Raw genomic sequence first — 22,923 nt, 5'->3', positions numbered from 1 at the left:
CAAAAAAAAAAAACAAATTTATGAAAGCTAAACTATAATGGTTAGTAGAAGTTTGCTATTTAATCTACTACGGAAGCTAGTTTCATGATTAATTGAATATTAATCTGTATTAAGGGTAGGTAAAAAATGGACTGATTAATTTTATAATTATACTTTAACATATTTGTACATGCCATTTGAATTTTAATAAATTTTCAAGTACAAATCAGTAATATTAAAATGACTTGTGTTTTAATCTGACATAACCATTAATTAATTTCATTTGATTTGATTGGAATAAGAAATGACATAATTTTTCTGTTTTGGTGCTCTAAATTCTCTCAGATTTAAAGAAGCATGTCTCTTGCCATTGGTCTAGTGGATGAAAATTGGATTAAGTTTTTTTTTTTTTTGGTGCTTTTTATTTTGTATAAAAGTATAAAATTTGGGGTTGAGTTTTTTTTTTTTTTTTTTTTTTTTTTTTTGAAACGGAAAGAAAATTCATTAAATTAACCTCGAAATACAATCAGGAGGGTGAGTAATCCACACCCCAAGGACAGAAGAGGAACCGGCAGCCTGCGCGAGCGCATGGGCCACATGATTCGCTGGCCTTTTTACGTGGTGAACCAGAATGTTCCCAACGTTTCTTACAATGTCACGGCATTGTTTGATAACCAAACCTACATAGGACAAATCTTGACTAACCGAATTAAAATTGTTACAAAAATTTAAGCAAGTCGGTCTCCAAAATGTAATTCGCTGGAGATCTGGACTTGATCCATGTTAAAGCTTCTTTGATTGCTAAAGCTTCCGCACAGTATGGTCCATGAACACCTTGAAGTCTTCCGCTTCGGGCAGCCACAAAATGTCCCAAGTGATCCCGGATTATTGCTCCATAAAAAATGCCGCTAGCAGACACGACCGCATCTATGTTGCATTTCAGGGATCCGGTCGGTGGTGGCGTCCATGTCGGCGGTAAAGAGACTATCCGGAGGCGGCCATTGTTCGCCGGTGACAAAATTTCCATCCAGGTTGCAGCAAGCTCAGCTACCTGACGCTTAAGCCCTTCCACGGTCCAAGCCTTATCATGCCAAATAACATTATTTCTTGTATTCCAGATCACCAAAGTCCGCGCCGCTAAATACACCAAAGATGACTGGGACAGTGTTGTTAACGCAGTATTAATATAACCTGCAAACGTCGATCCTTGGAGGATGTTGTCCGTCCCCCATAGATGCCTCACGACTAAACACTCAAGAAATAAATGCTCGATCGTTTCGACATCGGATGTGCATAGAGGACAGCCGCCTCCTATCCAAATTCCTTTCATCTTCAGACTCTCACGAACTGGCAGAATTCCCCAGACGCCGCGCCATAACAGGTTGATTACTTTTGGTGGGACTGGAATATTCCAGAGTTTCCTCCATTCAGTGAATTCGTGGGATGAATTTTGAGTCAGTGTCGCAGCTGTCAAAGTCTGGTAACCTTGTTTAACCGAGTATAGGCCTCTCATATCGTTCGCCCAACACCAAGAATCAGGGTAGTGTATGGATATTGGAGTTTTAATAATTCTCTCCACGTCCTGCAACGAAAATATATCTCTGAGGACCTCTAGATCCCAATCACCTTCTTCGGTCATCAGTTGGCTTACCTTGGTATGCCGCAAAGGTTCAGCGCAAGGCGTAGATAGAGGAACGTTGCAAGCATCAGCTACCCAATTATGGCCCCACACTAGTGTGCCGTTGCCGTCCCCAATCCGTCGAATGAGTCCCTGGTGTAACAGTTCCCGGCCTGCTAGAATGCTCCTCCAAAGGTAGCTCGGATTATTGCCACTATTTGCCTCAAGAAAATCGGTGTTAGGGAAATACCTCGCTTTTAGGAGCCGGCTTACTAATGAGTTTGGCCGAGTAATAAGTCGCCACCCTTGCTTAGCCAGGAGCGCTCTATTGAATTCATTGAGACGCTTGAAACCCATTCCACCGAAGTGTTTAGGAACTGCTAAACGAGACCAGGACATCCAGTGTATGCCTCGGCCGTTGGTAGACCCGTTCTTCCACCAAAACTGGTTCATCATTTTCTCAATCGAGTCGCAGACGCTTCTCGGGAGTAGAAACACTGACATGGCAAATATCGGCATAGACTGTGCAATACTCTTCAGAAGTACTTCTTTCCCGGCCCTGGACAACAATTTCTTCTGCCATGTACATATCCTGTCACGCAGTGGCTGTTCAATAAATTTAAAAACCAGAGATTTGTTGCGACCCAGAAAGGATGGTAAGCCTAAATACCTTCCAAAATCTTCGACTTGTTGTACCCCAAAAATTCCGGACACCTGTTCTCGTATGCCCGGCTCTGTGTTAGCACTGAACATTATGTTGGATTTAGCATAATTAATCACTTGACCTGAAACGCAACTGTACAATTTTAGGCATTCTTGCACTTTTTGCGCTTCCCCTATAGTTGCCTTGAAAAAAAGCATACTATCGTCGGCAAAAAAGAGGTTTGATACAGGCGGGGCTGTCCTAGACACCCGAATGCCATGTATATTACCTCGAGTCTCTTCCTGTTGTAGAAGTAGAGACAACCCTTCCGCGCATATTATAAATAAATACGGGGAAATTGGATCACCTTGGCGGATACCCCGAGTTGACACCACCGACCCCACCACATCTCAATTAACCACAATATTGTATGTGACCGAGTTCACACATAAGAGCACGAGATTAACCCATTTACGGGCAAATTTGGAGTTGAGTTTTGAAATTAGATTAATTTGATTTACTTTCTCCAATCTATTTAAGATGGGTTAATGAGATCAAAACTTGATTTATATTTTTTTTTTAAAATCTAAGGAGGCATAGGCATAGTAGCATCGGCATGGGGAGTGTCGTCATGTAGGGTCACAAAGATAGATAAAAGTAGAGTCCCAGGTTGCCGGCTGGTCTGCATAAACTGGAATTCAGCGTCACGTGCTGCCCTCGCCGCCATTTCCGTGTTTGTTTAACTCACCGCGTCAAATCATAGGACACATTGCATTCCAAAATCCTAAATATTTATTTAAAAAATATTTTAATGGCATGTTTGGTACAATGTAATTTGATTGTAAATGAATTAAAATTTCATGAACAAAGTGAATTACATTTTTGGTTGAAGGGACAATTTCGCCGAATTATAATTCTCACTTTTTGTTGAATTGCAATTCATGAGGTACCCTCTAAACCCTAAACTCTACATAAATTGCAATTCAGTGGATGCGAGGAAGAAAAAAAGATGAAATAACATTACTATCTTTGGTTATTATTATTATTATTATTATTATTATTATTATTATTATTAGAGAAAAGGGTCAAATAGACCCTTAAACTTTAGCTTAAAAGTCAATTAGGCTCTTAAACTTTTTAAAGGTGCAATTACACCCATCAACTATTCATTTAGGTGCAATGAAGCCCAAAATTAGGTTAATGACCTGCTATCACAGGTCATTAGGGTTCAGGCCACCTTCTGACGAATTTTTCGACAAAAAAAAAATGACATTCTCCGTGACCGGCGACCGTTTGTCGGTCGCTGGTTACTTTTTTTGCCCGGAAATTTCGTCGGTCGGTCATCAGTCACTTTTTTCCTGTTGGAAAATTCGTTAGAAGGTGACCTGAACCCTAATGACCTGTGATAGCAGGTCGTTAAATTGATTTTGGGCTTCATTGCACCTTAATGAATTGTTGATGGGTGCAATTGCACCTTTAAAAAATTTAGGGGCCTAATTGACTTTTAAGCTAAAGTTCGATGGCCTATTTGACCTTTTTCCCTTATTATTATTATTATTATTATTACACAACAGTATTTTAGTCATTATACCACTCATTTTCTTCTCAATTTCAATGGTATCTCCTTACCAAACAACGTAATTTGAATTCCTACTTTATTCACATCTTATTCTTTTCGGATGTTCATACTAAATTATAATTTCTTTCTCTCATAATTCGTTGTTTCTAACCAACCGCCCTCTAATGTCAAAGCCACACATTGCTTTAAACAAATACTCCGTATTTTTTTTTTTTGGACTTAGGCTTGTTTGAAGCCGCCATTGACTCTCCCCGGAGTGTACTGTGGGGTGGGAATATTTCTTTTTTCCCTCGTGCTCTAATCCCAATATAATCCACTTTTTCAATTAATACATAAGTAGTGCTTGGAAAGACTTGTGTGGCAGAAGAAATAGATGCCCAACCTATACTAGTTGATTGAATGACTTTAGAGCGAGACAATTACAAAGAGAAAATAAAACACGTGATCAAATTTTAGAATATATTATTAAATTAATTATTACACAAATAACAAAGATAAAAGATGAGGAACAATTACAACGAAGTTAATCGAACAATTGACTTGATAATTACAAAATTTTAAGTTGGACCCCTTTGGGAGCTTCTTGATTTGAGCCGTTTACACTCAGTGAGGACTAAATTTACATTTTGATTGTAAGTTTGTAACTATAGAACTAAAATTGTCATTTTTCTTTGAAAAAATAATTTGTGAAATAAATCATGTAAACATCATTATCTATATGCTATACTCATCGTTTTTGAGTGTTTGCTCAGTCTTTGAATCTTTAGCATAGTTTGTTAGATGATAAGTTGTGCGCCTCTTGACCGTTCGAAGATTTGCTCTTTAAGTGACTAGTTTAGTTTGAGTATAATCTTTTCCTTCTACCCCTTCAAAAATTAAAAAAAAATAAAATAAAAATAAAACAAAGAGTTAAGACATATACCTACAAAGAATTATATAAATAATTTAACTTCGTTTTCACAATAAAATTTTAATAACTTTAATTTTATCCAAGTTTGAATTATTTTTAACATGCCATGTTTAATTATTATTTTTGTTATAAAATAAAAGTATTTGGTTTTGTTAAAATCGCGTGACAGAATGAGATTAAAGCATCTACTTCTATAGTTCTATGCCATTTATTAAGGCACTTTGGATGATCTAAATTCCAAGTTTTACGTAAATGATGACGCAATTCTATTCATATCCACATTTGTTTTTTATTATAATTAAAAAAAATTATTTGTTGGATGACGAGTCAAACATGCCATCATTATTTGAATATGTGAAAAATCTGCTACTGCGTAATAGCCTTGAAATTATACGAAAAATGTAAACTGCACTAAGAAAATCATATGCGACAAACTTAAAAGATATAAGAGTCATATCACACATACTCGACAACTCTTTCGATACTCTTTTACAAATTTATTTTTACGTTAATTTCACTTTTTAGAATTTTTTTTTTAATAAATTCACTTTTTAGGATTTAGGAACACAAGCATTTCAATACTTTTTTTTTTTTTTTTTAAAGAATTTTATGTCCACTTATTAGTTTTATGGTTGGCCATCACACTCTTTGACCGGTACCTTCAGATTCATTTGTGTGTACTTTGTACCTGTACATAAGAACATACTCCGTAACTTCTTTTTTTCCCACATTTTAAAAATTTTTATGAGAAAAAGCTAATGTAATATAATGTTGACTAAATAATTAAGTGATGTGTGTTGAAAAATGTTATTTTCACAAATTAAAATCACTTCTTGATGTTTACCAATATCGATAATATTAGATTACCGTTAACATTTTATTGCTAATTGTGGGAGGTAATTGTGGCATATTTTAACTTAAAAATTGTCGCATTGAATTTTTACCGATTGTATATAAATTGTATTAATGCTTATTTGTTTTTTTATCCGATCATTTTATATTATCACTCTAAACTTCTGCTCACTTTATCAGTACTGCATTTTCTAGAACCTATAAAGTTATTTTTAATTTTTATATGTAAATTAAAGTAACAAGTTATATATATTGATGATGAGACCAAAGGATTGGGTCAAAATGTTAATTTTTTTTAATAAATAAATGGATAGATTAACATTAAAAAAAATATAGGTTAAATTAAAAAAAAAAAAGTGATAACATTGATTGCTCAATGATAACATAGGAACCAAAATAATATTTTAACCATACAAAATTTAATACATATAACATTACTTTTAGTTATTAGATTGTTGTTGAAACAATGCAAAAAAAAAAAAAAAAAAAAAAAAAAAAAGAAGAAGAAGAAGAAGAAAGTAAGAAAGATATATAACCATATAAAAAATGCTTATTAGATTGAATCGTATTATGGTTTGACATAAATATAATTCTCTCCCGCTATGGTTGATATAACTATTATATTACTTTTATGTTGCATGTGAAACTAGTAGAATGTAGGTAGAATTTGTCTAATACTTGACTTTTGCGCAATTAGATGGTATTCAATTTTCTGTAGTAAGATTATGGCATCCCAACAGTGCTTAATAGTATGGTTTTTGAGAAGCCCATGCTGAAGTGAAGGAGAGAGTAAACGAAATCTCATATGAAGGAGCTTGATTTTTGTCAATACAATGGGCCCCACCAAGAAAGGAGACAGGCAGTTGTGCCTCGCATGACGCGCAACTCGAGCACGTAAATCTTTCCTAATCATACATGCAAAAACTCTTTAAAAACTATAACTATTGATGATACTCTTAGTGCAAAATCAGTTTTTGTTTAAATAACCTAGGCCAAATGTGGCTAGGTGTTATCGTTATAAATTGCTATTTAATTATAAATCAAACTACTTCAACAATTTTTGTTAAGAATAATAAAGTAGTCATTACTCTAAAATATTCACGGGATAAATTATGTTCTATTTAATAGTTTACAAATTACATCGAATGAATAAAATATACTACTAAAAATATATCAATTATCTAATTTGACTAGATCGCTACTTTATATGCACACTAAACAAACTTGCATAATACGTAGTGATTCTAATGAAAAATGTTACATTTATTAAACGTGTCATTAATGGATTAGTTCAAATAATAGTCCAAAATTGATTCCCCAGACCAGTTTTGAATTAACACGGAAGTAGAAGAAATGGATCAAATTCGTCGCACCAAAAAGAGATGAAAAAATCGAGGCACACATTTGGTCAAAATTTCGCAATTGGGATATACATACATACATACATATATATATATATATATATATATATATATATATATATATATATATATATATATATATATATGGATTATTCTACGACGACTCACCATGAATGCTACACTGAACGGCTACTGCGTACTGACAAGAGTCACTGCCCGCAGTAAATTGACTTCCTAGCTCTAAGTTTGACTAAAATTGTACGGAGTTTTTTTTTTTTTTTTTTTTAATAAGATTTACGAAAATTATACTACATAACTAGGAGTGTTAGCGAAAAGAACTTTTGATAAACTACTTGTATTTGTGTTCGGAAAGTGTTCGTTTATTAAGGTAAATGAACATTAACAAACAAAATTTAGAGCTCGATTTATAAATGAACAGAATCTGAACAGTTGTAAGTTCGTTTGCTAAGAGATCGTGAACAAACTCGTTTGTGGTCGTTTAATAATGTTCGTGAACAAGCTCGTTTAGTGTTCGTTTAATAATGTTCGTGAACAAGCTAATTTGTGTTCGTTTAGTATTTGTTTGTAGTTGTGTTACTTGTTTGGTTATTTTATGTGAACATATATTATTTCTTGTTCATGAATGGATTGTAATTATGAACATGTTCATATATTTAGTCATTAAGCATTCACGTTAAGCGTTCATTAGTATTTGTTAACATTCGCGAACATATTCAAAAACTTTAACAAACAAAAATGAACAATCTCCGTTCATTTATGTTCGATTCGTTAACAGCCCTATACACAATAGTGGAGTAATTAGCCTAGGAACTTGATCAAAGTGGTGTAATCAAATTACAATTCAGTTGAAAGAATGTAGACGAGAATTGAATAATTTCACACATTCAATCATATTTTCAGGACTAACTCAAAATTTTTTGTACTCACTTTGTCACATTTTACCTCTCATACTTACTATTCATTTAACAATTTTTTTTTATATGTATGGAATATTATTGATTATTTTTAAATTTAATTTGTGTGGTTAATAATACTTTTATATATATAAATTTTACTCCGTATATATTAATACTAAATTTAACATAATATAAAAAAATTAAATTAAAAATAACTTAACTAAGTTTTTCCCGTCTATAAATGCACACCATAATCGCACTCGCTCCTAACTCTCTCTCTCTCTTACTCTTTTTCTCTTCTGTTTACACCTTGTTTTGCGGTTTGTCAGACTAATGGTGGCCGGTAATACAACCGAACGAGGAACCGTTCAGGGAGTATCGCCGGCGGGGAGATCCGCGAAGGAGTCTCATCACTTTCGAGGCGTGCGGAAGCGGCCGTGGGGAAGATACGCCGCAGAGATTCGCGATCCTTGGACGAAGACACGGCGGTGGCTCGGCACCTTCGACACGGCGGAAGAGGCCGCCCGCGCCTACGACGAGGCGGCGAGGAGTCTCCGCGGTACCAAGGCCAAAACTAACTTCGACCTCGACGGTCTATCCTGCTTCTCTCCGGTGCATGCGGAGCCTGCTCCTATCGTTCCAGACTTCAGCTCAGCAACAACCGTCCCGCAGTGGCTCCCGCCGCCGTGGTTTCCAAGCGCCGCCGAGGATACGCCGCCGCGTTCGGAGTACACAGGATATAAGCTGGAGACGGTAGTCGGTGTGGTTACGAGTGAGCGTGAAAAGCAGCTCAGAACTGAGAAGAAAGTCAAGAAACCGCTCTCGTTCGATCTGAACTCACCGCCGCCGCTCCTATGATGGGCCGTGCAATAGCCCAAAGTCTAGGCCGTGGGCCGACTTATTTTGTTGATATAATGTTCTATGTTAATGGGCCTAGCCCTTCTTATAGGTTTGTCAATGGAGTTCAGCCCATTTCTGCTCACTAGCCCAATAGAAAATTTGCATTGGCTTTTGTGTTTTGCTCAAATAGCCATGGGAAATTGCCTAAAAAAGCAATTTAAAGTTCAAAGTTCTCAAACACATGATTAGGAGACTAAAGTATGAAGAAAAATAGAAAATGACCAAAGATAATTTTATCTGAATTATTAGAAAAAATAGTATTTATTATTTAAAAAAAAATGATATCATAACATTGTAATCTTTTTGGTGCCCACAGGATATGGTAAGAATTTGCATAATCATGTTTATATACTACTGTAGATTAAGTTTACCTTTTTCAAGAACATTAAAAAAAATGTGAAAATTAGTAATAGTGTTGTTTTAGTTTGGTTTCTTTGATTTCCCTCTCTCGCGTCCACCTACCACCAGTTTCTTCAGAGACTTTAACAACCGTAACCAGTGATACTTTTGTTGCTCAGTTACATCGAGCGGAAGCGAGTTTTCATCTGCAAATCTGCAATGCAAAGCGGTTACCACTCATTTCCGGCGAGCGGCGCCTCCCCAATCCTTAGCCCTACCAAGTCCAGGACGCAGTCGTGCTTCGCGCCGCTGCGGCCGTGGCGGCAGCTCATCGGTAACCTATCTTCGTACTCTCGTCCGCTCTCGCTCCCCGATCTCGCGGCGAGGCTCCGACGGAACCTCTACTATTTCCGCGTCAACTACGCCGTCGTAATGCTTCTCGTACTCTTCCTCAGCCTCATCTGGCACCCTGTCTCGATGATAGTCTTCTTAGTCGTCTTCGTCGCCTGGCTCTCCCTCTACTTCTTCCGCGAAGAGCCGCTGGTTATCTTCAATCAGACGTTCGAGGATAGGGCGGTGTTGAGCGTTCTCAGCGTAGTCACGGTGGTGAGCTTGGGGATGACCGGCGTTTCGCTCAACGTTTTCCTGTCCGTTTTGATAGGGGCGGCGGTTGTTACCCTGCACGCGGCGTTTAGAGCCACTGAAGATTTGTATCTCGAAGAAGATGAAGCTGCCGGCGGCGCAATGCTCCCCCCCTTCTTTGGTACCACCTCTCGAGTGGTCCCCACTAGGGTAGTGTTGGTTTGAAAAGCTTTTGTAACACTTGCTTTCATCATATTTCATATGGAAATACCCAATTTGGGTTTTGCGCAAATTATTAACAGTTATACTCTATATATCCTTCAACAATATGAAGTAATCAAAAGCGCAAATTATTAACAGTTATGCTCTATATATCCTTCAACAATATGAAGTAATCAAAAGTAGGGAAACCACTCAAAATAGTAGCACTACTAAGAGTCTTAGATTGATAGAATGATAGCTAGAGAGTACAATAGGGTACAATTTATCATACAATACCACAGTAAACACAACAAACACACATTGAGAACCTATCCTAAACGCCTCTGTGCTAGTTCAATGGGCAATCCATATTTCCATACTTTGTTGGGTGCAAACGCAATCAAGATTATTGAAAGAACAGAGAGAGCAGGAAAATGAAAATCGAGTGTCTTCAAGAAGAAGGAACTCTCGGACCATATGCTAACACCAATTCTTCGCCGTTGTTGAAACGGCAGGAGAAAGCGGGAAAAAGAAAAAAATGAATGGCTTCAAGAAGCTGGAACTCTGCGACCATAAACCAACACCATCACGAACTCTTTTGCTGATGTACCAATCCTTGCTGGTAGCCTGTCTGAACTTGCTGTTTGGAGCCACAAATCAACTAAATTATTCAGCTGCAATGTTGGGACTACCGACTGCCCCATGCATCTAATCTCAACCTGTGTATAAATCAAATTGTTGTTGTCAGCACAGTGTAAGACTGAAAATTTGATGACTATAGTATCTGCACTTATTGTACTCGTGTCTCCTAGTAAAGACATGATCTTTTCAAGACGTGCTACTAATAGGCGATTGGAGGTATAGACGATGCTGAAGCCCATACATTCATTGTGAAAACAAACAACCCATTTGACTACTTTAGTTTGGTGAATCTAAGACCTTGTTAAATTCAACTGAGTAACAAAGATACCTCTAATCACAAATGAGTTTCACATTCCCAGATTGAATTAGCTAAGATCACACATGATTGCTAACAAAAATCCAAAAAATAAATAACCAAATGATGAGGGACATACCTCATCATCACTCATGAGGTCCAACTTCCGCACAAGGTACTTTTGGATGAAAGAAACTGGAATGCTCCCATCCCTGCCAGAAAACAACCAAATAAACACACAAGCCATCTTGAATCACTCAAGTCGTACCATATCAATGAAAAAAAGAGTCGGGCATGTCACCAGGTTCCTCATCCCCATTTTAGGGTAATGGATTTCAATTTCAATACTTCCTCAATTTTTATTCTATATTATTTATTCACTGGATGTTATATGTGTTTCATTAAAATCCTGTGCAGCTTCAACTTAATTGGAAGCACTGAAACTGAAATCTAAATCTTGAACATATTTATACAAGAAATCACTTAATTGTCATTATTTTCCTCCCTTTCAAGAAAGTGAAGGCACAAGAACTGATATCATTCATGACAGCTCACTGATAACAGTAATAAATATGGTACTTCAAATATATATAAAGCAAAAGCAAACTGAGTTTACTTAAGGCATTTAGAATTTGTCTGGAGATTAAAACAAGCCTAGTATATAACCCAAGAGATTATGGGAATTGGTAAATAGTTTTACAAATGTGTAAGATGATGGTCCCTTTGCATGAGAATTCTCTCAAACACATAGCATGATAATGTGAGACTACACTAAAGAAGTATGCTGATAACCCAAGAGATACTTGGTTTTTGTTTTCCAAAAACAATCTTCTCTGTGGTGTTACTTGCCCTTCTAGTGTGTTCAGCTTCCTTATCAGATGTGTGATGGTCTGTACTAATTTTGGGGCCTAAGAACCCAGCTGACAGAAACAGACCCCGATTTTACAGCTTTGGAACACTGTAAAGCTGATTTTCAGCAAGAAACTAATACTCCGCATACAGGGACAATAGATTACAAGAATTGTTTTTGCTGAATATTTAAAAGTAAATAGAAACTGATCCTATGTTAAAATTTCAGCATAGTCCACAATAGACACTGCCTACTGTGAAAAGAAACAATGCAGATTTCGGTAACAAAACAAACACTGACAAGAGTAATATCAAAATAGTATGTTAAATGAAATTTAAAAAGATCTATTTTGTGGGATACTCACCAAACTAATTTTGTCTACAAGAGAACAATTTGAGTCAAGAGTGTACAGACTCTATAGAGCAGCCTACATAATACTAAAACAACTTCACAGAGCTGCACTGGGGTATAATACACATTTGGAGTTCTTTTTATTTACCCTCTTATGGGATCTTAGAACACCATATAGATTGCACCTAATCAATTATCTACTTGATGATCATTGGATCAAGGGTATTTCCTTTCTAATGAATATCTAAAAGTCAAAGAAATTAATCTGAAAAAAAAAAAATCACTGTAAAATGTATGTTTAAACCTCAAAAGTCAGGCATTGCAATGGAGTATAAATTTGTCAAGTTAGCATCACCAACCTAGCTATGAAAAGGACAGAATAAAAAGGTACTCACTTAATTCTCAAGTAATTTGCAGAGATCTGAGGCAAGGGTGCATCTCCTTCCCTGAACAAATGATTGGAGAATATGAGAACAAGCAGGAGATAACATGAGTAAATGTAAATGCTGTATCAAAATTCAAAATTAATAAATTAATAGAGATAAAGCAGATCCTCACTGGTCTTGAGATGCCACTAACGAGAACCAAATTGGATTAATCCTTCTTTCAAATTTAGCACTTGCATTATCAATTACAGCATTAGGGAATATATTAAAGTCCCGAAAAGTTGGTGCCTTCTTTCGAATTCTTCGCAATTTTTTAGGTTTTTCTGATTCTGGAGGAGTAGAACCACTGTTAATCTTTTCATCTTGAACTTTCAACTTGTGTCCATGCTCTTTAACTTTAGTTTTACGGGCATGACCATCAATGTCGGCAACATGTGAAGGTTCTGATTTTACAGCAGAACCCTGTGGCATAAACCTTGAAGATTTACTTCGATTTGCAGCTTCGACCAAACAATTTAATGGTCTCCACATATCGACTTTCCCTTTCCACTGTTCAGCGTCATTTTCTGTTTCTTTATCGGGTGTAGGATGGTTATCTGGCTCAGCATTGGTAACATTCTAGAAAAGGAACATAAAAAAAAGTATAAACATAATGCTGAGAAAAGGGAAACACCATAAGAAGCACAATACGGTACATGCCAAGTATCAAGACAACATTATTCTACCTGTCTCACATTCTGGGTGAATTTGTCCAGAGTCTCAGGTGACGTAGAGTTCTCAGGCTGATCTTCAGCAGAGCCCTCCTCTTTGTTTATAAGCTTCTCAATAGAAAAAGTGGATCCTCGTAATGGTTTTCTAGCAATAGACTTTGATCTTCTTCCAGTCATCCCAGACTGTGCGGATACCCTGGGTGTGCTAACCACTAATGATGACAGTGATCTCTCCTTTCGCCTCACTGGTAATGTAACTGAAGGCACAAGTTCAGGTGCCTTCACCTTTTGCCTCTTATAAGGGAAGACCTTGGCCCTTACATCTTGCAAATTATGATCTGGCCTGGAACCAAAAAGAGCAATTGATTAATTCCAACCATCATATTCCATATATGTGAATTTCATACCAACAAAAGCACGTGCATACATGCATGCAAAAGGAGGAAGAGCTAATGTTGGTAAATAGACATTAAAAGTCAAGTAAAGACTGATGCAAATGGAGTGAGAAAAGGACTATACACCCTATCTATTATCAAGTTCCTCCTTAGTGGCTATTTCTATACCCTATACACAACTTTCCATTTTAATTGAGAAATCAACATAATCACCTAAGTGAGTCTCTCACTCTGACACATTCAAGATCTCAGTACAAAATTTTGTGGAAGGGAGTGTTAAAATCATAGTTGATCACTATGGTCTTAGCTCAGCTTCTTATATTTATCCAATCAATAGATTTCATCTCATCACATCATCATAAAGGGCATCCTGTCATTCCTTTTACCTCCTACACTGCATTGTCATTAACTCCTGTACTAAAGAAACTACAAGGGCACCAAAAATTCGGTTATTATTGGAATCCAAACAAATCAACATCAAAGTTTAAAAAAGAGTGACTTGGTGGAAAGAACTTGAAAACCACAGAGGCACAGAAATACCTATCCGCATCTCCCCTGAATTTTTTTTGTATATTACCATGTTAAGAGTCATAAGTTCCACTTATTCATTTCAAATTGCTGTTAGATTTAAATATGGTTGGCAGTAGATAAACGTGTCTTGACAAAATCCCAAGACTACATTAAGAATACATTTTGATGTTTAAGAATTAGGAGAGAAAGTGAAGAGATGGTGAGGAGTTATGGAAAATTGGAAAGAGTCTGATGTTTAAGAATACATTTTGATGTTTAAGAATTAGGAGAGAAAGTGAAGAGATGGTGAGGAGTTATGGAAAATTGGAAAGAGTCTGACCTCAGTTTCTCCACTGGGGCACAACCCAAGTCAATGTTGCATATTGGGCAACATTCCGACTCCTCATCTGAGAGCTTCTTATATATACATTTCCTGCAAACTGGGTAAAGTTTCACCAGGTGGACTGTCAAAGGATTTCTATCCACAAGACAAACCTTACCAATTTCAAATATATGTCATGTAGCATTCATTGCAGCTTGATTTTTCAACCATATCAAAATGAAGAACAATAAAGCATTAAAAAAAATTATTAGACATTCAAATTAATCCACAAATACTCAAAATAAAACAACTACAAAATTTAGCTCGTTGACCTATATTTTCAAACTGAGATTTTAGTTCTTCAAAAGTAAGCATATTGAAATACACTCAGTTCATCAAAAATTAATACGGGTGAACAGATACCAAACATCCAGATCACTAAAAGGCAATCAAAGTTTAACCCAGATAACCCAATGCAAATATAGCAACCCCAGATCGTATACAACACACACATCAATTCACCAGAAAATCAACGACAAATCGAATTCAAATAATATCGAATCACGAACTCAACGAAAATTGAATTGAAGTGAAAGGGAGAGAATCATAGAGGGAGACAAATAGAGGCTCACACGTATGAAGGCATTCGGAAATGGTAGTCGCGTCTCTGAAGAGCTTATTGCAAAGAGGGCATGTCATGCATGCCGCAATCGTCTCTCTCCTCACCTTCACCACTTGATTCGACATCTCACCTTCTCTCTTTCTCTCTCCCTTCTTCACTCTATCAGCCCTCTCGACTCTTCACTCTCGAACTGTACCTTCGAAACCCCTCTCTCCTCAGAGGCCGTCAAATCTCGACGTAGTCAAACGGTGCATGCTAGCAACAGCACATGAAACATGCGATTTACGTCCGAAATTCCCCCCATCCGTTGCATACATTATACGCTCAAACACAACATACGAAATTATAATACAGTACAACGAAATGCAATAGATTCGAGTCTACACAGGTGAAAAAACCTCGGAATATCCGGATTGAGGATTGGATCGATTGCGGCCGGTGAGTCGGCGGCGGAAGGAGGTTGCGCCGGAGATGATCTCTGTCCGTTTGCGGATCTTTGGAGACGAAATCGAGAGAGGCGTCTGCTCATAATGGCATGAGCTCAAATGCAGTAAATTCTTCCCATTTTATCTCGTACGAAATTTATAAATTTTTTTTTTTCTCTCCATTTTTCAGTACCTAATTTAATTTCTCCTTTTTTTATATATATTTTCCGGACGGAGATATAATGCGCCGGGTCAATGACTTGCGAGACGGGCAGGGGAGGTGTGAACCTGCGCGTGGACGGCGCATGTTAGCTCAATGATGGGGTTATGCTGACTCGGATATTTATTTATTTTTTCTTTTTGAGGAAGTGATAAATCCGCCGCGTCACCCAACGACGGGGGCGTGAAACACACTCGTCGTTTTCGGGATAAAAATGTTGGAAGGGAATGAACCAAACGCAAAGTTAAGGAAGAGGGAAAAAGTACAGTCGGAGTGATAAAGCGTGTTAGCTGGGTTCGACGTTAGGTACAATGATGTGGGAAATGATGAACAACGCGTAACAAAATAATGAACCTTCTTTTTTATAACTAATGATTATCTGTCATGTCAATGAAATTCAATTATTTAAATAAACTATGTAAAAAAACTTATACAAATATACAATACTCGATCAGTCAATAGTGATTGAGATTCAAGAGGACTGATCTATAACTACAAACATTTTGCATCGAATCGAATGGGCTAACCTACACTTATCTAGTTAACAAGATACTTTGTCACAATGGTATTGTACTATCACACACTCGATCATTATCGGTGTTAAATGTGTCTTATACAATTAAAAATAATATACTTAGTTATATGTATTACTACTAATAGCATTAAAATTTTTATAAAATCACACATATAATAATGTGTTTGGTTAAAGTAATATATGAAAATGTATGGTGTTGATTATTATTCAAAATTTCAAAGTCCATTGTGACATTATTTATTGGGTTTGAATTTTGAACCAACAAAATTGTCAATATAAATGGCTTTATATAATTCTATATATATAGGTAGGCTTCTAAAAAATGTTGAGTAACAACTCAAATTTTTTACTTCAAACTTTAATTTATTTTTATTTCAAAAGAGAAAAAATATTATCCATTCATGTTTTTTGGATTAATAATTTAATTTGATATATTGGGGCACATAACACTGCACATGCATTTCACATGGCTCGAAAGAAACCTCAGATGAGTAAAGCATGATTTTTGTAACAGAAAGTTACAAATTTGATTAGTATCCAAACTCTCTCAGTTATATGGGAATAATGAGAAATTCATCCTACGGTCTATCTTTCTTGTATGATTACAGACTATTATTCCGAATATAATAAGAATATTTACACACCCTTGCATACTAGTCATGAGTTTCCCTCGTCCTACAACACGTGGATTTCACGTGCCTGATCAGATTGGCTAAATTTTCAATGATTACTTCTTCAATTATTATACACTGAAATAGCGGTACAATCAAGAAACGGATGCAGAAAAACAATAATCTGGAATTATGCACAGATGAATATAATTGACGGCAGAAAGAGATCGATTCATGCATGTATATATCAAGATCCCACCAGGCCCCTGTGTCGAGCGTATACGATTATGGATATGAAGAGGGAAGCACAGATCATGGAAGTGAAGATAACCACCTGCACAGAACTTCATCATGTTACATCGGAATCCCAGAACAAATGCAAAACCACTGTCGTCAATGGCGGCTAGCTGTTTAAGGATGCATATATACGTACCCATTTGAAAAGATAACCGTGATTTTCATTCCATTGATGTGGGATGTTCATGCCGAAAATGGCAGCCACCATTGAGTACACTGTCAAACAGACAGTGCCTGAGCTCAAGAACAGCTCCAGCTTCAGGAAGGCCGCCACATATTAGGGGAATCCAAGAAAAATTTATCAAAAACAAATAGACACGGTGTTGATGGACACCTTGGAAATTTATAATTACTATTGTGTTAAGAATGGCACCTGGATCAGTTGATTCCGGTGATTGTCTAGCTGCAATGAAGGAAGCATCAACCGTCACGAACATATTATATATATATATATATATATATATATATATATATACATTTAGTGTATCCAAATGAGTTATTTTCTTCATCCCGAAATCCAATTTCAATTCCTAATTCTGTTTATAATGAGATGTATGGAAATTCTGCATTCTGGATAATTGAAGCATGTGCTCCATCTCAACTAAAAGCTGATAGTTGGATTGCACATTAATGGTTATATGCTCAACATGGATGAAGTTATCATCTTTCATATTTTGCTTCAGTAATATAATGCAGACTTGTTCAAGTGGATACCTGTATATTAATATAGTCCTCTGTGTCATCAATGTATTCTCGCAACTGCAAATTAAGCAAGAAGCTAAGATCAGACATAATACGTGCACCGTTCATCAATCTAGCCATACTGATTCAACTGAACGAAAAATTTGTTATAATATGCATATTCATGTTTTGGCTCAAAACCATAATTCAAGCATTATATATTGAGGTTTATACCGTGGTTAACTTGTTCATAGTGCTTTCGATTTGTACAAAGTAAGCCTGCATGATACACATCAAGAATCGTATAGGTTTCGAGTGAAGATATATAAAATGGAAAGTGTAGTTGTGTTATGTAGAAATTAAACCTCGAGCAGCATTTCGAGTTCCTCAACATCAGTTTCCCCAAGGCTTGTTGTCATGCTTTTCCTACTCGCTCTGGATAATTTCGAGCTTATAGTTGGGGAGTCGAGGAACCAGTCTGGAACCAGGTTGCAGCTCACGGGCGAAGAAACAGCTGCAGCCAGTTTCCTCGATAAGTAAAGATCTGTCATGTCGTCATCATCATCAAGAAGCTGCTCGAGTTCATCCCTCACCTGGAAGATGTGAATATATATCCTTTCTGTGAGATTATAAAGCAAATGGTGCCTATTTTGCTTTCAAATGCTGGATTGCTGAGCATACTTAGAAGAAAAAGAAAGACGTACTTTCTGGACCCGACTAGTCAATCTTGTCATCGCACACTTGAGTTTACGCACTCGATCAAGATTACGACTATTAATCTGCACATTATTGCCACATACACCTTGAGAAATAATCCTTAAAAAAAGGCGATTTAAGAGCCAATATGCCAGCAAAATAGTGAAAGTTGGCACTTCAGATATTCAGTTCCTATATTCACATATAGAACCAAAGCAAGTGATATAGACAGTAATACACTAAGCCTATTACAGCCATTTCTCGTGTTCACAACAGAACTGCAAAGTTCATCTTTCAGCACAGACAATCACCGCAATATTAGCAGTCTTGCCACTTAACTTGTTTGAAACCAAAGATCTATAGCAATCATTTTTTTGTTATCCAATAAGATGGTAAAAAGGGTCATTAGCAAAAGTTATGAGCTTTAATGAATAAACGGCTCGCACATGTGTACATGATTGGTAACAATAACATTTCAATGACAACGAGGGTCCACGGCATTTGGCCTTTTCTAGTAGCTGTTTATTGCAGGCTGTAACTTCACAACTTCAGGACAAATTGCTCAAGGAAATCAACTTTAATGTCTTACCTACTTTTTACATGACTACATATATTATATACAAAAGCAGGACCCCCCCGATTTAGTGGTTTCTTTATCAATCTCCATCCACTGAACTTTATTTTAATTTATTTACACAATCTTGATAAAAAAGCATGCTACAGATGAAGTGTTTCATACACTAAACACAGTACATAGTACTTAATAATTTTAATATGAACTACCTTGCAGGGACAACTTAACCTACCAAACAGCGGAAACTTGGGTGATTACTAATTCAAGAATGCACGATTACTGAAAAGACCGAGTTGAAGGTGTTGGGCATATAATATATATACACATAATTAATGTGCAATCCAACTATCTGCTTAGGTTTTTAGTAATTGAAGCAAGGTAAATAAAGATAACATTTCTGCAGCTAGCAGGTCAATTAGCACTCAGCAAAATCGTAAAAAATTGGGTATCTGTTACCTTTGCAGTCAGTTCATCCAAAGCCGGGTAGGCAGTAGTCTCCAAATCTCTTGTTTGTGTGTCGAGAGAGCTACATATACCTTCTAACGCTACTTCTAGAGCTCGAAATTCGAAGGGAAACTCTACATTGAACATCACATAACATCACTTCAATTTCAAGTTCATATATGAGCTATAAAGAGAAACCATTAAAACAATATGATTATCATTAATCTTGCCAATAGAGATATATAGCATAACTAGAATAACTGTTGTGTACCGGTTTGCTCATTATCAGGTCTTATCCCAGGTTGGGGTTGGGGTTGTTCATCATCTTCTCCTTCACCTAGGCCAGTAGCCAGAGGCAACCTTCTTTGCAGTTCTTCAACAATCGGGATAACATTATCCTCCAGTGGGTCACGAAGTAATACCTACCTCAATCATTAAACTAAATCATTAACCAGACAAAAACAAGGATAAGGGAGAAATGGAGAATTATATATATATATATTACCTCTTCTGTTGTAATAATTGCTTTAATGTGCTGAGAACGAACAAAAACTGGATCACAAATTCAGAAGCAAATTTGAAAACAAACAAGAAAAAAGGATGGGAATTAATGGAGTTCACTACCTACCTCCAAGTTGAGAACAATGACTTTTTCTCTTCCAAGAATTGTAGAGGGATAAGAGAGGAGAGGGTCGAGGATTCTAAGATCTCTGGTGTGTATCGGAACCCGTTTCATTATCCCCTGCTTATCCAAATCCAGGATAGCGCTTTGTCCTCTCTTGTCAAACAAAATCCAGCTTCTAGACACAGAACTTTTCATCATCTTCAGTGGCACACAATAATTATCCACTGGGTCTGGGATAGCGGCGGAATTAGTAGAACCCCGCATCTCCTTTGCCTAATCCCAGCTGCTCAATCTACACTCAAGATTCATAAACCAAACAAAAAAAGCTTCAATTTTTAAGCAAACCCTTCCGTCTTTTCACTCCAAAGAAGTAGCTAGAAAGTGAAGAAGTTTTAGAGTCAAGATTCACATACCAAACAACAAAGCTTCAATTTTTAAGCACAACTAATTAACCCTCCACTCCTATAGGTTGTAATAACCTTGAAAGAAGCAGAAAGTAAAGAATTTTCATTATTTCATAAGAAGAATTCTCATATATACTGAGCTGGGAGCAATTATATGATATCTGGGATGAGTGGTTTTTTGAATGGGACAGGATGTGGAGTACAGAAAAGGGGCCATTGATAGAAACAAGTGGGATTGGGATTGGGATTGGGATTGGGATTGGGTTGATACGATGGAGGTGAGCGTATATATAACTTGCAGGATTGAGTTTGTTTGCATGGCTAATGCGCTCTGATTGTGGCGCTGTCCGATGGCGTTAAACGACATGCAACTAAAACACAGGCCAATTCTTCTGTCTCTCCACGCTCCAGGGACGGGGCGTATACTGCACGATCCCATATATCTTATCTTTCTTCTTCTTCCCACCCATCTTATCTTTGGCGTGATTTCTTCTAGAGGTGGTTTTATCGTTTCTTGTTAACTTCTAGAATTGTGCAATTACTTTTGTTAGATTGTAGTTGTTGAGTATTACGGAGTATTTTTTATTAACATATTTACATGTGATCAATTTTATACTAGATTGACTAAGACTTCCTATTTAGTCAATATTAGGTAATTAGTTACTATGAGATTGATTCATGATACAATGAGAGCTAATTTATCACAAAGATTGCCTATTTGCCCATTAAGCAATTGAGCTATTCTATTGGGATGGATTGTAATTGATTTATGATATTATGAGTGATATTGTCAACTCAGAATATTGTTGTGTAGATGATTAATATTGGGAATGAAATTTTAAAAGAGAATGCTTAGAATTTTATAAATGTAATATTTCTATTACAATGAAAAGGAAATTAAAGAAAATACGAAAAAGAAAAATGTGTTGCCTAGTAGTCTAGTACCATTATATTACACACATATATATATATTAGTAGGGTTCCAATGAGAATACTTGTTTAGGTGAGAACGTGAGAACAAATCGTGTGCATCCATTTAATATTTTTAAATGGTCTATATTAGATTAAGTGTGTGCAAACGCGAATTAAATGTGTGCAAACACACTTAATCGCGTTTGCACACATTTAATTCGCGTTCACACACACTTAATCTAATGTAGACCATTAAAAAAATATTAGATAAATGCACTCGATGGGTTCTCACGTTCTCACCTAAACAAGTGTTCTCATATGATCCTAAATTTTATATATATATATATATATATATATATATATATATATATATATATATATAGTCATTTATGTGTCTTAGGGTATTGGTTTAATAGATATGAAATTTCACTTATATATGACTATTTTTCAATGGCAAGTGGGGTTGGATTACCCCTGCGAATATAGGGGGTTTGAGTTGGATTCTTTATACATAAAAATGTACAAATTAATATTAAGTCTTAAAATTAAATTAATTTAATTTATCTCCTTTTATAAGTTTAGGATAGAATGATTCATGAGGTTTAATATATACTTCAACACATAGTGAATACAAAGAGTACTAGCTAGTGTGTATATTGTGTTGAAAAATGAGCAGATATATTGTGTAAGTGATCAAGTCCTTTGGCATTTTATTGGACCACCTGTGGTCCTCTCATACGAATGAATAAATAACATTAATGATATACATGTGGACAGAATTCATAAAACAGTACGTAACATTTCAAGTGTTTGACATTTAAACGAGTTAGATATTGTATACGGAGTATATTTTTAGTTTATTTTTAAAATTTATATGTTAGTTGAACATTGATTATAACAAAAAATGCATATTTAATTACTGCAAGTTAGGTGACAAATTCACAAAAGTAACATTGTTGAAATCAATTTTGTTCTTACATTAGAAAAAAAAAAAAAAAAAAAAAAGGATTGCGCTAAATTGGATTTCATTGCTCTAAGTAATTTTCAATGCAAAGCCCAATCTTTACCAAGGCCTCGATTTGCACCTATGAAAAGTAATTATTATTGGGTTGACCATAGTCCACACAGCTCTATGGACCATGCTATTAAATAATGTACATTTAATATATAAATAATGTATTTTTAATATATTAAAATGTATATTGTATTCAGGAAATGTATATTACTTGAGTACTGAAAATATATTATTTTGTATAATATACATTAAATATACGAATAATAATTTTTATTATGTTAAAAATATATTTTTTGTTATGGCTCACATAGGTGCGAATCATGGTCCACACAATAATTTGCCACACCATTAATTGAATTGCTTAATAATTAAACTGTTTTTGAGCCTAAACATATATATATAATTTTAATTTTATGGGCCAAAAGAAGCCCATAACATTACCCAGCCCATACCTAACGACAAATTATGCTGTGGAACCGTGTCTACCTTGTAAGGTGGATGCGGTTTTAAAACGACGTCG

At 36.0% G+C, this 22,923-nt stretch overlaps 4 protein-coding genes across 8 annotated transcripts; 2 read left to right on the top strand and 2 right to left on the bottom strand.

Moving 5' to 3' along the window:
• Positions 1-8,123: 8,123 nt before the first annotated feature.
• LOC109164194 (ethylene-responsive transcription factor 3-like) lies at positions 8,124-9,920 on the top strand. 2 transcript variants are annotated; one of them, XR_002051396.1, is made up of 2 exons: positions 8,124-8,775; positions 9,910-9,920. XR_002051396.1 is itself a non-coding variant. In XM_019312947.1 (1 exon), the coding sequence occupies exon 1, from the start codon at positions 8,193-8,195 to the stop codon at positions 8,715-8,717; it is 525 nt and encodes a 174-aa protein (XP_019168492.1). In that variant the 5' UTR covers positions 8,124-8,192; the 3' UTR covers positions 8,718-8,872. The 2 variants fall into 2 exon arrangements, 1 of the variants encoding a protein (XP_019168492.1); XM_019312947.1 differs by lacking the exon at positions 9,910-9,920 and having other exon boundaries at positions 8,124-8,872.
• LOC109164176 (PRA1 family protein F3-like) lies at positions 9,001-9,972 on the top strand. Its single transcript, XM_019312946.1, has one exon. The coding sequence runs from the start codon at positions 9,318-9,320 to the stop codon at positions 9,903-9,905; it is 588 nt and encodes a 195-aa protein (XP_019168491.1). The 5' UTR covers positions 9,001-9,317; the 3' UTR covers positions 9,906-9,972.
• A 120-nt stretch (positions 9,973-10,092) lies between these two features.
• On the bottom strand, positions 10,093-15,564 carry LOC109161101 (E3 ubiquitin protein ligase DRIP2-like). 2 transcript variants are annotated; one of them, XM_019309453.1, is made up of 8 exons: positions 15,363-15,564; positions 14,975-15,219; positions 14,361-14,460; positions 13,131-13,458; positions 12,578-13,023; positions 12,415-12,465; positions 10,958-11,030; positions 10,093-10,600 (listed from the first exon to the last, which is right to left on the bottom strand). In XM_019309453.1, the coding sequence occupies exons 2-8, from the start codon at positions 15,087-15,089 to the stop codon at positions 10,430-10,432; spliced, it is 1,284 nt and encodes a 427-aa protein (XP_019164998.1). In that variant the 5' UTR covers positions 15,090-15,219; positions 15,363-15,564; the 3' UTR covers positions 10,093-10,429. The 2 variants fall into 2 exon arrangements, with proteins under 2 accessions (XP_019164998.1, XP_019164989.1); XM_019309444.1 differs by having other exon boundaries at positions 14,975-15,564.
• Positions 15,565-16,768: 1,204 nt separating this feature from the next.
• LOC109158010 (magnesium transporter MRS2-I-like) lies at positions 16,769-20,700 on the bottom strand. Of its 3 annotated transcripts, XM_019305837.1 has the most exons (12): positions 20,486-20,699; positions 20,076-20,364; positions 19,953-19,982; positions 19,719-19,869; positions 19,460-19,581; positions 18,438-18,512; positions 18,099-18,326; positions 17,968-18,012; positions 17,767-17,811; positions 17,426-17,455; positions 17,189-17,308; positions 16,769-17,089 (listed from the first exon to the last, which is right to left on the bottom strand). In XM_019305837.1, exons 2-12 carry the CDS (start codon positions 20,334-20,336, stop codon positions 17,003-17,005), a joined length of 1,194 nt encoding a protein of 397 aa, XP_019161382.1. In that variant the 5' UTR covers positions 20,337-20,364; positions 20,486-20,699; the 3' UTR covers positions 16,769-17,002. The 3 variants fall into 3 exon arrangements, with proteins under 3 accessions (XP_019161382.1, XP_019161376.1, XP_019161385.1); XM_019305831.1 differs by having other exon boundaries at positions 20,076-20,699; XM_019305840.1 differs by lacking the exon at positions 17,426-17,455 and having other exon boundaries at positions 20,076-20,700.
• Between the last annotated feature and the right edge of the window lie 2,223 nt (positions 20,701-22,923).

This window comes from Ipomoea nil, unplaced genomic scaffold (assembly GCF_001879475.1).
Source record: "Ipomoea nil cultivar Tokyo-kokei standard unplaced genomic scaffold, Asagao_1.1 scaffold0302, whole genome shotgun sequence".
In the NCBI taxonomy this organism is placed as follows: Eukaryota; Viridiplantae; Streptophyta; class Magnoliopsida; order Solanales; family Convolvulaceae; genus Ipomoea; species Ipomoea nil.
Note: the sequence above shows the minus strand (reverse complement) of the source record. Positions and strands in the feature narration are given on the sequence as shown.